General features: G+C 44.9%; 4 protein-coding genes across 4 annotated transcripts; 3 read left to right on the top strand and 1 right to left on the bottom strand.

The window, feature by feature from the left end:
* Window positions 1-928: 928 nt before the first annotated feature.
* On the top strand, window positions 929-8,300 carry JR316_0006361 (ABC multidrug transporter atrD; the record flags this gene model as incomplete). The annotated part of the gene is made up of 28 exons (XM_047892107.1): window positions 929-1,131; window positions 1,192-1,264; window positions 1,321-1,489; window positions 1,542-1,715; window positions 1,772-1,955; window positions 2,017-2,231; window positions 2,288-2,326; window positions 2,397-2,480; window positions 2,539-3,240; window positions 3,298-3,708; window positions 3,765-3,876; window positions 3,935-4,062; window positions 4,121-4,149; window positions 4,199-4,355; window positions 4,416-4,456; window positions 4,509-4,817; window positions 4,874-5,178; window positions 5,230-5,278; window positions 5,330-5,538; window positions 5,593-5,648; window positions 5,702-5,760; window positions 5,809-5,933; window positions 5,986-6,086; window positions 6,678-7,549; window positions 7,600-7,948; window positions 8,015-8,053; window positions 8,101-8,117; window positions 8,172-8,300. The coding sequence occupies 28 exons, from the start codon at window positions 929-931 to the stop codon at window positions 8,298-8,300; spliced, it is 5,340 nt and encodes a 1,779-aa protein (XP_047749456.1).
* A 408-nt stretch (window positions 8,301-8,708) lies between these two features.
* Window positions 8,709-9,584, bottom strand: JR316_0006360 (uncharacterized protein; the record flags this gene model as incomplete). Its single annotated transcript, XM_047892106.1, has 6 exons — window positions 8,709-8,761; window positions 8,816-8,907; window positions 8,963-9,089; window positions 9,137-9,303; window positions 9,368-9,382; window positions 9,439-9,584. 6 exons carry the CDS (start codon window positions 9,582-9,584, stop codon window positions 8,709-8,711), a joined length of 600 nt encoding a protein of 199 aa, XP_047749455.1.
* A 1,240-nt stretch (window positions 9,585-10,824) lies between these two features.
* JR316_0006359 (uncharacterized protein) lies at window positions 10,825-12,092 on the top strand (the record flags this gene model as incomplete). Its single annotated transcript, XM_047892105.1, has 3 exons — window positions 10,825-11,442; window positions 11,500-11,521; window positions 11,578-12,092. The coding sequence occupies 3 exons, from the start codon at window positions 10,825-10,827 to the stop codon at window positions 12,090-12,092; spliced, it is 1,155 nt and encodes a 384-aa protein (XP_047749454.1).
* Window positions 12,093-15,752: 3,660 nt separating this feature from the next.
* Window positions 15,753-16,349, top strand: JR316_0006358 (uncharacterized protein; the record flags this gene model as incomplete). The annotated part of the gene is made up of 2 exons (XM_047892104.1): window positions 15,753-16,020; window positions 16,075-16,349. 2 exons carry the CDS (start codon window positions 15,753-15,755, stop codon window positions 16,347-16,349), a joined length of 543 nt encoding a protein of 180 aa, XP_047749453.1.
* Between the last annotated feature and the right edge of the window lie 45 nt (window positions 16,350-16,394).

Below are 16,394 nucleotides of genomic sequence, written 5' to 3'. Positions count from 1 at the left end.
GCCGTAAAGAACGTTGATTATTCGATGATAGACACCATAGACACTGCAAAAAATCGGCAGAATCATGGTATTATCTCGCCGATGGGTGCTCATGCTTTCGATGATTTGACTGATCTGGAAAACGAAGAATTTATTGTATGTCACTTTCTTTTGCTGTATGATGCAAGCGAACTGCCGTACTAACCCAAGTTTTATCCACCTCGCGCTATATCTAGTACGTTTATTGACATTTAATACGCTGAGAGACTGCATGTCACTGCATAAGTGCTGCGCACATAATTTCTTTCAAATGTCGTACTATTTCTTCACTCATGCCGTGTTATATACGCGTCGAGACGGATCAAACAGTGATAGGTTTACAGCTTGTATACACCAGTAGTTAAAATTAAACACCCGTGGGGTACACATGTTGAAAATGTACCGAGTACATAGGGCGGTGATTGATTGATACAATCCAGCATATACGCTGCCTTCTTCGAGTTATTGTCAAAGCACTGTGACTCAGCGGTGAATTCGGCAACTATGAGATCTGATGCTTACCATGAGTGGAAGATGGTAACGTTTTATACCTTGTTATTTTCCGTAGTGAAAATCTAGGGTGGGAGATATCTTGCTCGTTCAAGTAGAACATATGATCAGTATATCACCTTGAATGTTATAATGTCGCAATACTTCCCAAGCCGCCAACATTCGTGAGCGAAGGCAAGGCATGTCGGACTTCAAAATTAGAGTTGTGGCCCGTGTATTACGCAAGTCGTCGGGCCGTTGTTGACTTGTCCCTTATGTCTATTGCCAAGGGCTGTGAAGATACATATAGGATCGTAAAAAGCAGGGATATGTGGCCCTGTCAATCCCGATCCCCTTCAATCCTCTCAGAGACGCTATATCGTTGGTCTAATCCAGCCACTTTGCATTTTTGACATCCAGGATGGCAAAGTCGGACACTAGCCATGAAGACGAGAAGGCTATCGAGCCTGATGTGAAGCTGGTAACAAAAAGGAGAGGATTGTTTGGTCACAAAGCAGTCAATAGTGATGCCGTACTGGAGAAAGACAAATCCTCAGTGAATACAGTTGGCGATGACGAGAAGAAGCCAGAGGCGCCCCCTATATCATTCTTTCAACTTTTCCGGTATGACGCTCAAGCATTCTTTTAATCGAGAATACAACTCACTAGCAGCTCAATTCCTAGATATTCAACCAAGCTCGAAATTTTCCTCAATTGTATTGGGATTGTAGCAGCCGTTGCTGCTGGTGCCGCCCAGGTGAGCAGTTTGATGAAACTCACTGATATATGTTCACAACTGAAGTCTGTAATTAGCCATTGATGACCTTGCTTTTCGGAAGATTAACGGAGGATTTTGTGAGCTTTACGCAGGTAGTTAACCAAGCAAATAACCACGTTCCTGGGGCGGCGGAAAGGATACCTGAAGTCGCCGCTCACTTTCGTCAGGCTGCTGCCAAAAATGCAAGCTATTTGGTGTACATTGGTACGTTGAATCGTCCCCGTTGATGAGATCATAGTCTGAGTATATTCCACAGGCGTTGGCATGTTTGTGTGCACCCACATTTTTATGCACATATGGATATACACAGGAGAAGCCAACGCCAGGCGAATTCGAGAATTGTACCTTAAAGCAGTATTGCGTCAGGATATCGCGTTTTTTGATCATGTAGGGCCGGGAGAGGTCGCCACTCGGATTCAAACAGATACCCGTCAGTATCTATGTCTCTTATATCCTCTCGTTCTTAACATAAAACGATCCTCTTAGACCTAGTGCAACAAGGCATATCTGAGAAGGTTGCCCTAGTAGCTAATTTTGCCGGAGCCTTTGTGGCTGGCTTTGCGTTGGCCTTCGCAAAATCATGGCGTTTAGCTCTCGCTGTGAGCTCCATTTTACCATGCATTGCAGTGGCGGGAACAGTGTTAACCGTTTTCGCTGTGAGGTACAAGCAGTAAGTCCCTTCAATGTCTTCAAATTCCATTTTTATCGTTTTTAAGTGCCTAAATCTATAGAAATTCGCTGAAGCACGTTGCACAAGGAGGGAGCTTCGCGGAAGAAGTCATATCCACTGTTAGAACTGCACAGGCCTTTGGAACTCAAAACATCCTGGCAGCTCTATATAGCGTGGACATACAGAAAGCGCTAAAGGTTGACATGAAAGCTTCTGTTGCAAATGGAGGTAGTCTCGGTGCATTCTTCTTTATTCTTTATGCTGCATATGGACTGGGTACGCTGTTCGAGTGTTGTTTTGCTCATAGAGACCGTTGCTGACGACAACAAAAGCATTCAGTTTCGGAACTACACTGGTCAACCAGGGTCACAGTCAGTATATTTTTGATTCAGTCCAAGTGTTGCTTTACTCAATCGCGATTTCTTTCCTTCTGACAACTAGTCACTGGAGGAGCTGCAATTAATGTGTTCATGTCTATTTTAATCGGCTCGATTTCTCTTGCATTACTCTCCCCAGAGTTGCAGGGTAAGTTTCGATTGATTTATGGACATTCACTTTTAACCATGCTCATGCATTGATCTAGCGGTTAATAATGGACGAGGTGCCGCAGCGAAACTGTTTGAAACCATCGACAGAATTCCCAGTATCGATTCGGCAAATCCCGGTGGACTAAAACCCGAGCGAGTGGAAGGTGAAATCACTCTTGAAGATGTTCGATTCAGTTACCCTTCACGCCCGACCATTGAGGTCGCCAAAGGACTTTCCATCACATTCAGAGCTGGAAAGACTTCCGCTCTGGTCGGTGCCTCTGGCTCGGGGAAGTCTACCATTGTCTCCTTGGTTGAACGATTCTACGATCCTACAAGTGGATCTGTCAAACTCGATGGCAATGACCTCAAAACCCTCAACGTCAAATGGCTTCGCTCACAAATTGGACTGGTGTCCCAGGAACCCACTCTGTTTGGCACTACCGTGAAAGAAAACGTTGCGCACGGGCTAATCGGCACCAAATTCGAGCATGCTTCCGACGAGGAGAAAGACGTTCTCATCAAGGAAGCGTGTATCAAGGCCAACGCTGATGGATTTATCTCGCAGCTTCCTCTCGGTTACGACACATTTGTGGGTGAACGTGGATTGCTTCTGTCTGGTGGTCAGAAACAGCGTGTCGCTATCGCCCGAGCCATTGTCTCTGATCCCAGGGTGTTGTTGTTGGATGAAGCGACCAGTGCCTTAGACACGCAATCTGAAGGGGTTGTACAGGACGCTTTGGATAAAGCTTCTGCAGGTACGTTGGACGGTTTGCTTAGTATTTTTGACTGGTCACTAATGTAATTTGATATAGGCCGAACGACTATCACCATTGCGCATCGACTTTCGACCGTCAAAGATGCGGACACAATCTTCGTCATGGGAGATGGCCTTGTTTTGGAATCAGGAAATCACGAAGAGCTACTCCAGAAGGGAGGCGCCTACATGCGCCTCGTAGAGGCCCAGAAGCTCCGTGAAGGTGAAGAAAAGGCAGACTCGGAGCAGGACGATGATAAATCAGAAAAAGCCATGCACAAAGAGATTCCCCTGGCTCGTAAAAATACCAACCATTCTTTGGCGAGCGATATTCTTGGACAAAGGAAGATGGTGGCAAAGGAAGATGACGAGGACGATGGTCGCGGACTGATGTTCATATTCCGACGCATGGCAATACTTGGCCAAGACCAATGGTTCAACTATTGCCTGGGTGCAATCGCTGCTATCAGTGAGAACCATATCTATGTTTTCCGCCTTTCGGATACCTAATTAACTGTGCTATAGTGACTGGAATGGTCAACCCGGCGTTCGGACTTGTTTTTGCGAAGGGTATCGATGCATTCTCATTGACCGATAATGCCGCCAGAAGGCACGAAGGAGATAGAACTGCGCTTTGGTTAGACTTTCTGACATGTTCTTTGACTAGGTTGCATATCTGACGTTTCAACACCTAGGCTGTTCATTATCGCCATCCTGTCGTGCATGTCAATCACCGCCCAGAATCTCTACTTCGGTTCTGCTGCAGCCAGCTTGACGGCTCGCCTCCGCAATCTCAGTTTCAAAGCCATCCTGAGGCAGGATAGTAAGTGCTTTTGAAAATCTCTGCTTTCCGGAGAATAGATACTGATATTCTGAAAAAGTTGCTTTCTTTGACAAGGACGAAAATAGCGTATGTATAGCGTTTTCGAGTCATGTACACGACACTCACATCAATGCAGACCGGTAGCTTGGTGGGACAACTAAGTGAAAATCCACAGAAAGTCGAGGGTCTCGCGGGAGTTACATTAGGCGCATTTGTGCAGACATTTTCGACGCTAATCACAGGATCTTTGCTGGGGCTTATCTTTGTTTGGAAAATCGGCCTCGTTGGAATTGGTACGTCCCTCCCTCCTGATAATGATCATCGCCATCAGCAAGTTGTTTACATTGGCACAGCGTGTACTCCGGCTCTCGTCACGGTTGGATATATTCGTCTGGTATGTGTACCTTGCCAGCTGTCGCGCTCAGTGATATTTACCAGGTTATCAGCGAGTTGTCGTATTGAAAGATCAGGTGAACAAGAGGGCCCATGAAGATTCCGCTCAATTGGCCTGTGAGGCCGCTGGAGCTATTAGGACAGTTGCGTCGTTGACAAGGGAGGATGACTGTCTACGGATATACAGCGAAAGTCTGGAGGAGCCCATGCGCAAATCAAACAGGTCGGCAATTTGGAGTAGTGCGCTGTATGGGTTCACACAGGCACTCAGCTTCTTCGTGATTGCCCTTGTCTTCTGGTATGGTTCACGACTTGTTTCGACGTTGGAAGTCAGCCTGTTCCATTTCTTTGTTGGTCTGATGGTATGTTGGCGTTAATCTGATACCAATTCTGAGAACACTGATGTAATCAACAATAGAGCACGACTTTCAGTGCCATCCAGTCGGGCAATCTGTTCTCCTTTGTCCCCGACGTGTCTTCAGCGAGAAGCGCTGGCTTAGACATCCTAAAGCTCCTTGACACTGTTCCAGATATCGACGCCGAGTCTGATAGCGGCACTCACGTCGACAGCAAAGCTATCGAGGGCCATATCCGTTTCGAAGACGTTCACTTCCGATATCCCACACGCCCCGGTGTTCGTGTTCTACGTGGGCTCTCACTCGACGTCAAACCAGGAACATACATTGCTCTAGTTGGTGCCAGTGGTTCGGGGAAAAGTACTACGTGAGTTTGCTTCGCATGGAGACAATAGAGTATGTGCTGATGTGCCTTTAGCATTCAACTGATGGAAAGATTTTACGATCCCCTGGCTGGAGAAGTCTACGTACATCATTTTTTGCTTTCTTCCCGTCGAGGGGCTCATGTGTCTTTATAGCTGGACGGCCAAAAAATATCTGAGTTGAATGTTCAAGACTATCGCAAACATTTGGCGCTGGTTTCCCAAGAGCCGACTCTGTACTCTGGCACCATTAGGTTTAACATCCTTCTTGGAGCTATTAAACCACAGTCCGAAGTTACACAGGAGGAGTTGGAAAATGCGTGTCGCGATGCCAACATTCTTGATTTCATTCAGAGCCTCCCTCAGTGCGTATATCATGATCATAGGGAGGCAGACACTGACTGAATTACTCACCACAGAGGATTTGATACCGAGGTTGGAGGGAAAGGTTCACAGCTATCTGGCGGTCAAAAGCGTATGTTTTATCACATAGATTTTGCTATCCAGCTCATGAACTTTGCCTACTAGAACGGATTGCCATTGCTCGTGCTCTTTTGCGAAATCCAAAAGTTCTGTTGCTGGACGAAGTAAGCATGTTGCCATTGAATTTTTGCGTTTTACTGACGTCCCAATAGGCGACATCTGCGCTTGATTCGACTTCTGAGAAAGTCGTTCAAGCTGCTTTGGATCAGGCAGCTAAAGGGCGAACAACCATCGCCATTGCTCACCGACTATCCACAATCCAGAACGCTGATAAGATGTACGTCCGCCTCCAACGTTTACAGAAAGTGCGCTAATTTATGTTGCTCCAGTTACTTCATCAAGGAAGGTCGTGTAAGCGAATCCGGAACACACGATGAATTGATAGCCCAGAGAGGAGATTACTATGAATTCGTCCTCCTTCAAGGACTCAGTAAGCATTAGAACGGATCACAATACTTTAGTACCCCCCACCATTATTTTTATCTTGGACTCCTACCGCATCGCAGATTCATTCTTTACTGTAAACCTCGTAGTGCTTTAATTTCCTGTATTATCTCCTACTCCATCACCATGTGTTAAATAATGAGCCATAGACAATCAGACCCTATAACGCCAGAACATATATGTTGGTTTTTGGACGGTTTTTAACAACGTTCTTGCGTGATTGCTCTAGAGCTGTTGCTCACCATCGCGAAACCCCATTTCATAAAATGCCTTGCGAAAAGGTTGAAATATAAAAAATTCACGCTGACACGTGTTCCAAGACAGTATTCCATTGTGTTAACAAGATTTCTGTATAGTGGTTACATATCATACATGAAGTATGCTTCGTTCCAAGTAAACCTAGCCTCGCGGGCCAGGCCTCTAAGTCCTTTTTTTTTCTGAATAAGGCAGGGACCGGATTTGCACAAGTTGTCGGGTCAAACATTGATCGGAGTGCGAAAAGGATATGCCGAGCGGAGATAGAAACATGCCGTGGCAGAGTACGAGCCTAAAGCTGGTACTCACACTCAGAGGTTAGACTCATTCCTTCGCCTTGTTTTCAACTTTAAATCACCACACAGAAGACCCAAAATGAGCGCACGGCAACAATTCCTCCCTGGATCGGGTACTCACTTCACCCCCGACCCAGAAAATCCGCTGCATGCATCTTCGCAGGCAGCTGCAGAGCCAACGAAAAAGGAATCGTTTCTTGGATCTGGTGGAATGTTGAACGGTAACAGCGACGATATATTCTCTCGCCAACGGTCTGGTACAAATGGTCTTAGCGGCCTCACGAAAAAAAGGTCTCATCCTTCCAATACCATGGATTCAGCGCCGAAGAACGCACATTTACGACCTGGAACGGCGGATCCGTATTCAAAGGCATATCAAAATTTGAATTCAAACTTCTCAAGGGCTCGTGTACCGTTAGTGGCTCCTACGCCACAAGTCAACTACCCCTCGTCTCTGCTATTTCGCAGCTCCTCTTCTAATGCATTCAAAGTCCCTACTTTTGTCGACAATGGCAACAATAGTACTAAATCTGTCGATAACGACGCGCATATATCTGCTTCAGATGGCTCTACCGCCAATGATGCTTCCATGAAAGCCGAAACTTCCTCTATGCTGGATCGTGAACTCGTGGACGATGGTTCGATGTCTTTTTCTGATATAAAATTTATTCCAGGATCCCATCAAGCTGGACCGAGGCGGATACCCATCGATGATCGCACCAACAATGTCACTATCTCTTTGACTGGTCACGAAATTAATTCGGATGGTAGAATCAGGGCGGTAAATGATCGAAAACGTAGTCGAGATGAAGCGGACATCGATGACGGAGAGTACGCATACGAAAACCCTCTGAAACGCTTCAGGCCCCTGCAGAACGAACGTAACACTAATGAAAATGTCTCCTTGCATCTTTTCTCACCGAAAACGTCACTGAATAATTTTCGTAGAGAAGTGTTGCGAATGCCTCTCCTCGTACTAAGCGACCCAGTTCTGGTCTTTCTCGCTCAGGGGAACGTCGCAACCTTGATATGGAGGCTCACAGGAGTCCCATCTCCCAACGTGTTGCTTACTCTGCTTCGCAGTCTCGCCACTTCTCTGGCTCACCCCCTCAACCTAACACGCATGCTTTTCATTCATCCCATCTCGAAGATCATCAACCAGAGGAGATGAAGCCATTCACTAAGCTCCTTGGTCAGGACCCAGATTTATACCTAACGCAGCATATGAAAGTTTACGATGATTTGGTAAACAAATGGACCAATTGTACTATGGAAGAATGGGTAGCAGGCGCAAACGGTTTGTCTTTTTTACCTCGTCAATCATTAATTCCCTGTCTTTTTTTCTGATGCCTTCGGCCGCCAGAAGTCGCCTCGAAGTATTATAAAATCTTGGACTACGTGAGTCAACCACACATCGTACCCTATGCTTCAACTAATCTTCAGGGGTAGGTCAAGGAGCATGTCAGGTATGCCGTCTCTTCTCGTATAAATATAACCACTTTATCCCCTTTAGCGTCAAGCTCAGGTTATATGGCTGCTTGCACGAAACTGTCAACAAACATAATCTTGTTCTGAAAGACAGAGACAATGTTCTGGTGGCTGCGAAGAAGAAACTGGTTGAAGAAAGTGGATCTGTTCTAGGAAGATGATTGTTTGTTCCTTTTGGACTGAGTGCTTGTCGTAATTTCTCAAACTGGGTTCATTGACTTGTCTGTTGTGCTACTGCTTTGCTTGACTTTCTTGAAGGGATTTTGTTGACAAAAAATACATCCGGCTTCTATGATCCTGATTCTAGCTTCCTGAGAATATTCTCCTTGTCTCCACTTCTCCACCTGCTCGGGGATTGTTAGAAATCGTTTGCTTGATAACCGGTGTTGTCAGTTCAAGGTGCAATTGTGTCAAGCTATTTAATCGATGACTGTCATAATGTACACTGATGTCCAAATTGTCCAACTCAATACCTGCTACTACTATTGTACGAGAATACTGTCTTTCTTTCACAACGTAAAACGTAACATTCAAAAGGCAAAAATGTCCGTCACAAATCATAGGAGACCTTAATTGCAGTCAAAGTAGTTTCCAGGAATTACACGTGGGCAGCCAGCAGTATCTAGCAATGTTTTATCAGTATACAAAGCAAGACGTCTCAAGAAGATCAACAAACCCAGGTGTAGCGGGCAATCATCAAAGTTATCGCAGCATTTGATACATGCGCGGCGGTCAGCTGGCTCGATGAGTTCGACATAGTGATTATACCTAAAGGAGCAGAGAACGTAAGTGAGGAGCATATGCGAGATTGAAAGACGGGGACACTTGCCCTAAGCATTTGCTGCCTTGTGGGTTTCCGAGCCCACCGGCACCACCGCTCGAGTCGTATTGGCCTCCAGGATCGTTGGGATTGAGTCGACTGAGCTTCTCAGGGCGTATGCAGCCAGTCACTGCGGGTTGTTAGGTGTTGAATTGCCCCAAGTGAACGTTAACGCACGTTGAGCAAATCGTGCTCCTCTTGAGCTAGTTCCCGTCTTGAATTCTACGTTGCTCCAGAAATCTGGAGGAAGTTGGCCTTGATCGGGGGAGTAACGGCCTGCTGGGGAGCAGTATGTTTTCATTCCTCCGGGAACTTCACTGTCGCCAATATTTGTGTGTGGGTTTCTTTTGAACGTTTGAAACTCTAAGCTCTGTATCCTACAGTTATTGAACCAGCACTCGATCTTACCGTGGAACAATCATGCTGGAAATGTTGACAATGAGCAAAAAGAGTTTCTTGTATGTGGTTAATGTAGTTACCAGAACGCCTGAGCATTTGTCACGTAGACAATGTTATCGACTGCTTGTCGAGTTTGCAAGTCAGCACTGTCCATGGCCGGAGATGCGTAGGCGAGTGCTGCGAGCATCGCAGTATAGACGAGGCTGAGGCCGCCTCCGAAAATCATGGTAGGTTTCGTTAAAGCTTCGTGAAGAATAGTTTGAGAATTTGAATACGGTAAGTTTGAAAATCGAACATCGACTGAAGCTCTGGTTTTATATTCGTCGGATGAGCTACTTTTCCTTGGCACACGCATGTGCACTCTCTAGGAAGCATGGGCGAGTACGCCGGAATATGCGTCAGATCATTGTCAATCACCCGACTTCCAGCCGCGCTAGCGATGGCCATAGAATATCGGGAGGAGCATATTTCTAGTATATTTGTGAGGGGTGAAATCGAGAACGAAGGCCTAGGTTTACCGATCATAGGAGTGTATGTTATCTGCCATGTTATCTGCCCGGCAGAATCCGACCTTACTCTTTTCACACTTTTCACTATAAAACCTCGGATGGATTGCAATGAAAAATGTATTCAAGTATGTTAAGAGTGTATATACACAGAAGTGCTTTTAAAATTTGAGTAAGTGCTGTCAAATCAGTAGAATACGTATGGATCTTATCTGCCACCCCCAATGTTATCTGCCAGCCGAGGTGCCGCAACACAGCCACATTTGCGCACTTCCATATTCAATTCATGCTCGACGGTCATCCTGGTTTGATTTTTTGAGACTCTTTGAGTGATATTCTGGATCATATATAAAGTAAATAATACCCAGGTAAAAAATATCAGAGCAAGTTAGAGTACAGACAAAGTAAAAGGTACATGTTTACATGGGCCATTTCTCTCTTGTTTCACACGGTATTTTACAAAATTTATGTTTGTGACAATCCATACATATTGTAAAGTACTTTCAAGTCATTTCTCTTCACAATTTTAGCAAAAATAAAGCATCACAAGTCTCTCTCTTTTTCTCTCCATTTTTTGGTCTTTTCCCGTTTGGGACACCCACTCCTATGAACGGAAAACAACACTGGAGTGATGTATGGCAACGGCCCATGACTATAAATAGCCTCCGCTTAGATTTTTTTTATTGTGCTTATGTAACACAATGCCTTGCATGCCCCTGAAATTCGAATCCGGGTTCATTGTTCTGATTGTTTATTGTTGCCTCCTCATATATAATCCTAAACGCCTCTAGGATGGGCGTTCAGAACACTTACGCTGTATATCCACAGGTGGATTTAGACTGATTTTTCTTTTCTTAGCACGTACTTTTTTCAATTTGGACATTTACTACTATTTCACGACTTCAAATCTTCTCACGAAGACCACCTATTGACATTCCAAACTAGACATCATTATTTGAGATGTTGGCTATTGCATTTCTTGCGCTTACTGCAGTCCTTCCCCGTGTGTCTGGACACTCTGGTGAGCATGGTTTCTTGTCCAGGACGATGTCGTTGATTGCTAAACTTCCAACAGCCTTTTGGCATCCTAGCATGTTCGGCTTCAACGTGACGGACAAGACTTTTCCTTACGATAATAGGCCCGTTACGCCTATCAAGAACATGAATTTTACAGAGTGGTGGTTCCACAACCATCTTGACTATCCCCCGAACCCAGGAGACATTTTCGAGCTCCCCGCTGGCAAACCCGCGACGGCACAAATTGCGTGCAACAAAGGCGCCACTGATTTCTTCGCCTCTTCTGAAGGAGGAGATATCCGGGATCCCAATAACATGGACGACCCATGCCCCCACTCCCCAACCACCGCTTACCATACCAATGGATTTGACGATCTCGAGGGGTGCGCCCTGGCTATCGCATACAAGAACGACGCAAGAGCTGTGCAACCGGAGGACTTTACCGTGTTTAGCGTGAATCACACTTGCGTTTGGACGAGACACACAGATTTCCAGGTACCGGCTCGCATGCCTCCCTGCCCCGAAGGTGGTTGTATCTGTGCCTTCTTCTGGATACACTCTGTAGGTCTCTCGTATTTGTCTGTATGATCATAGTCTGACTTTAATTTTCCAAATCAGCCTTTGAGTGGCGGCGAAGAGAGTGCGTGATATTTTATCCCCCTAGAGTTCCTTTCCACTGAGATGTGAATATTTTAGATTACATGAATGGATTCAGGTGCAACGTCACTGGCTCTACTTCCAACGCACCAGTGGCGCAGTCTAAATTGCCCCGTCGCTGCGGAATAGATCTGCCCAACAAGAAGCTGCAGGACGTCCCTGCCAACTGCACCTACGGTGCGAAGCAGCCCTTCTACTGGTTCAACAACGAGCGCAACAATATGTTCGAGGGCACGTACTCGCCCCCGGTCTACAACGACCTATACAACTTCATCGACGGTGCCCAGGAGGACATCTTTGTCGACTCCTATACCCACATTCCTGACCCCGCGCCGAACGCTGCTCTACCCAATCTTGCTCATGTCGCCGCCAACGTCCCATTGCCGACCATCAACATCACCGTCCCACAGGTTGCGCCATTTGGTGCTGATGGAGAGTCGTATGTCGGAAAGCCCAATATGGGCGAGAGCCATGTCACTGCTAACATTCGTTTGAGGAGGAGGATGAACAGGAATAGGATGCATAGGAGAGTCAAGCGTAGCAATATGTGGTGATTTCACAATTTTATATCATTGGACAGTGTATTATACCCCCATAATGTATCTTTAGCTTTAATGTATCACTAATTCTCTTGGGAAACAGATGTTTTAAGCAATCTTTTCAGCTGATACTACTTATACGAGAGTGCTTCGACTCAACGTTGGTTTGAAGATCTGGCAAAATTGATTCGATGCTCATAGGGTTCAAATTGTCTGCCAAAATAACAAAGCATAGTTACTTCAGTAAGTGGTGGCGATAAGAGTAATTTAGAATGATATCTCGCCTGTCTTGTTCATATATACGAAACTTGGGCTTGCTGGCCGGTGGTCCTGGATTTGATCCACCGCTGGCGCTCATACATATTTTCAAAGAAAATAAGACCCAGTGTTTATGTTTCCTACATTTTTTTGACGTATTTTATTGGAATATAGGCTTCGGGATTGGGTAACCCCGAACTCTATATACGAGAAAAATACAAAATATGTATCGGTAATTATGTTTCCTGTTGGTTTTTGACGTATTTTACACCGTGTGAAACCTGGTATATCCGGATTGTCTGGAGTCGAGACTACCAGCAGTGCACACGCCGGACAAAAATGCTGACCAGTTAGCCTGGGTGTTGTCCTGACCAGTGACGTGACTAGTACCGTGACCAATTTCATAGTGTCACACATATGTTGTCACGCTAATTCATCATTAGCAGGCTCGACAGTAAATGGCAAATTATTTGATTGTCTTGCGTTTTAATTCAGTGCGGAGTAAGAAGAAATGTTAAACAATCAAGTAATATGTTATTTACTGTTGAGCCTGCTACACTGCGGGCGATGACTGCTGTAAGTTGAACAAACAGCCATTGTTTTACATGTTTTATGTAAGTTCAGCTGTAAGTTCAACATACAGTCTACTTACACTCAAATAATCGCCTTTTATGGAAATTATTTGAGTGTAAGTCATGATGTATGTCGAACTTACAGCTGAACATACATAAAACATGTAAAATAATGGCTGTTTGTTTAACTTACAGTAGTCGTCGCCGGCAGTGCTAATGATGAATTAGCGTGACAACATATGTGTGACACTATGAAATTGGTCACGGTACTAGTCACGTCACTGGTCAGGACAACACCCAGGCTAATTGGTCAGCATTTTTGTCCGGCGTGGCATGAAGTTCATTATTTGACACGTGATAGAGTATCGGTACTTTGAGGCGCCGACTAATCGGACCTTCAATTTACACACAACTTCCGGCAAACAAGGCCAGACTCTGCCACTGTTTACGGTCAGCGATAATGCAAAATTTTGAAAGATCAATACAGTTACTCCTCCAGCCACTCCCTCGAGCTCAGCCATCAACTCCTTGGATGGCCTTTGCGTTAGCCATAGAAGCAAACGAGTTCATGGTGAGATCGGCAATGCTCTAATTTCAAATGACAATAGTCGGGTGGAGACCATCGTCAAAGTTGAACCCGTTTCCAGCTCTAATGAAAGGGTTCGGCGTGGATAACCTAGGGAGACCTGGAACACAGTTATTTTATTGGGGATGTCCAATCCCCGGTTAGTGTGACACCAAGTGACAGGCGAGGTCACACCTGTGACCAGGCAATTTCTTGAGACATTGAGTTTGTGCTTTGCACAAATCAAGGTTTCGCCATTTTTTATGTCAATAGAGGCAGAAGATAGTTTATCTCTGTACCTATGGTATTAATTAGCTGTAAAAAGTTGTCAATGTGTTTTAAATGCTTAATCAAGGTGTTTTGCCTGCCAAATTTAGACCTCAAAGATATTTATGCATTATCTCCTCAAGAAATACACATATAGGTATGATCTGTAGAGTTTTGTTCATTAGAATTGAATTTGGAATCGACCTATCAGAGCCGAATTTTGAAATTCTTCCTGGTTTCTGAGATATACATGTAAAATAGGCACTTTAACATACTTAGAGGCACAATATAAAAAATCTGCTCTGATAGAGTTGTGGCATATAGAAATTAGATTACTTTATGTCTGCAAAACTACTTGCAGTTTTGAGGCTGTAATGAGTTGATAGCCAAATACTGGTTATGGATCAATATTACTACCATTATATATATCATAGATGTTATTGATTACATTATATATCGTTGAACTAAAATGCCCTTTAAAACAGCATTCCATCGCAGTTAAAATCATGAGATTTGGTGAAGAAATGACCATTTTACACCTTTAACAATTTTTGGCCTTTGGATGGCTGGGAGCGGGAGCCACTCTCAGCCGCGTCTATTTTTGGCCGTGTCATTCAGCATTGACCATGTTTAGACGAGAGAGCATATCTACATGAATTCTGCACCGATTTTCATGATTCAAGATGATAAATGCTCGGTTTTTTAAAGTCAACATGTCTATTCTCATCTCAAATTCCAAACCATATTTCTCAGATCTGCAGCATGCAAGTTCTCTTTGTTATCATCATGTGATTTTTGATAAATCGCTTATTTCATGTACTATTTGCATTCAAGCCTTACTTTTAAGACTCAAATGTGTGTTATATGTGTGTTGGACTTCATTAGTTCTGAATTATAAGAAGGTAACTGTCTAGAATGAAGAAATATAGGCATGTATCAGGTTTTGTGACAAAACCTTGCGTGACGCGTGATTATCCCTGCCTGTCACGCTATCAGGGATTGTGCAACACCAATTTTATACATCGCTCATCCTTCTGTGTCACAGACCTCGGTCTACACAATTGTAATTTTGGATTTGAGTGGCGGCACGCAATTACATACGACTTTTACCTGCTATGGGCAGGCTTTAACTGTAATCTATGTCAGTAGAACAAGACACAGAAACAGATGCAGAATTTCCCACGGCCAGTAATCGCGGCGAAGCGTCTTTTCGAGTTCCACCTCATCATCCACAACTCGAGTATGTCAAGGCTCTCTGAACGATCTTAACTCAGTCAAGGTACTACTTCTACTCTTAGCAAGACCAGAACGCACTGTTTATCAATTCGAACTTGAACTCGAACCTAACCTACATATCTACTAGTAGTAGTACTAGTAACGACTGAGCTCCAGAATGAGGTTCAATCTAGAACCTTTACCGGCTGAACATAGATTGGATATCCGGTGGTATGCACAATTGAATAGGCCTTCACTGTACACAACGACAGTAAATACCCCTAAGGACTCAAAAAATTGCACTGACATAGATACAGATTACAGCAAATGCAGTGAACTGTTTCCGAATGGTTGTGGTTTAATAATATCACAGGAGAGTTGTAAATTTTGTATGTATGAACGCGACATTATAGAAGCCTACGTTGTTTGTCACTAAGGTGACATCAAAAAGAAGAGTGAAAGTGTGAACACTACAGAATACAAAGCAACAACGGGTCCAGCCATTGGCATACCATGATGATGATATGACTTTGGGACTTGGGTAGATATATGTGTTCCAGTAAAAAAATGAGAATACAATGAAAACGCGAAAGCATAAAGGACATCAATAGAAGCGTGTAAGGTTGTTGAAGATGAGTAGAATGATGGAAGAAATTATGACTGTTAGTACAAGATGTGAAATGCCAAAAATCGGTGAAGGGATAAAGCGCCCATGCCGTGGTGGTCGTTGAATAAAGTCGTAGAAGTCATGAGAGGAGCATTTCTTTCAGTCCCTGTCGTAGTTTCCTCACCCGGCCCATGAAACTGTTTCGTCGAGGATGCGATACTCCATTGGCGTTGACAACGTCCTCCTGGGTAACCACTGGAGGCACAGCCGATTCTCTGAACCTAAATCCGCTGCCAGAAGACGTTCCGGACATGGCAGCTTCGGCAGCCAACGCCATCCGTAGTTCTGTTTCCCCGCTCATCGAAAAACCAATGCTGCCCCTTGGGCCTTTCGACCTTGCCTGGGATAAGGATTGTGAATATGTGTGCTTAGGTGCATTCGTCTGCAAGTTCAAGATGGGTGCGTGGGAGAACCGCCTCTTCTCAGATGACAAAGAAAACCTTGTTCGCACAGGGGCTGGCGTAGGCGGCAGGATCGGCATGGGTTCGTCGTCGTCGTTATCTACGTCATCCATGACAGAAAAAGCGGAAGGCACACCTGGGGGCGATGAGGACAGGGGACTGACAAACATGGCTGACATGGAGAGGTGGCGGGAAGCCGTGGTACTGCTCAGAGCTGATGTGGTGGAGGGTGGCGTGTATGACTGCGGTCTAGAGGACCCGGTTGTAGAAGGGCCGCTGGAAGAAAGTGGACGAGAAGTAATACCATTTTTGCGGATTGCGGAGTAATATGGTCTACTGGGGTGACCGAGACGAACAGGGCTCGACCCCGGG

The sequence above is a fragment of the Psilocybe cubensis genome, chromosome 5, assembly GCF_017499595.1.
Source record: "Psilocybe cubensis strain MGC-MH-2018 chromosome 5, whole genome shotgun sequence".
In the NCBI taxonomy this organism is placed as follows: Eukaryota; Fungi; Basidiomycota; class Agaricomycetes; order Agaricales; family Agrocybaceae; genus Psilocybe; species Psilocybe cubensis.
The sequence above is the reverse complement of the archived record's forward strand: the minus strand, read 5'-3'. Positions and strand labels throughout refer to the sequence as shown.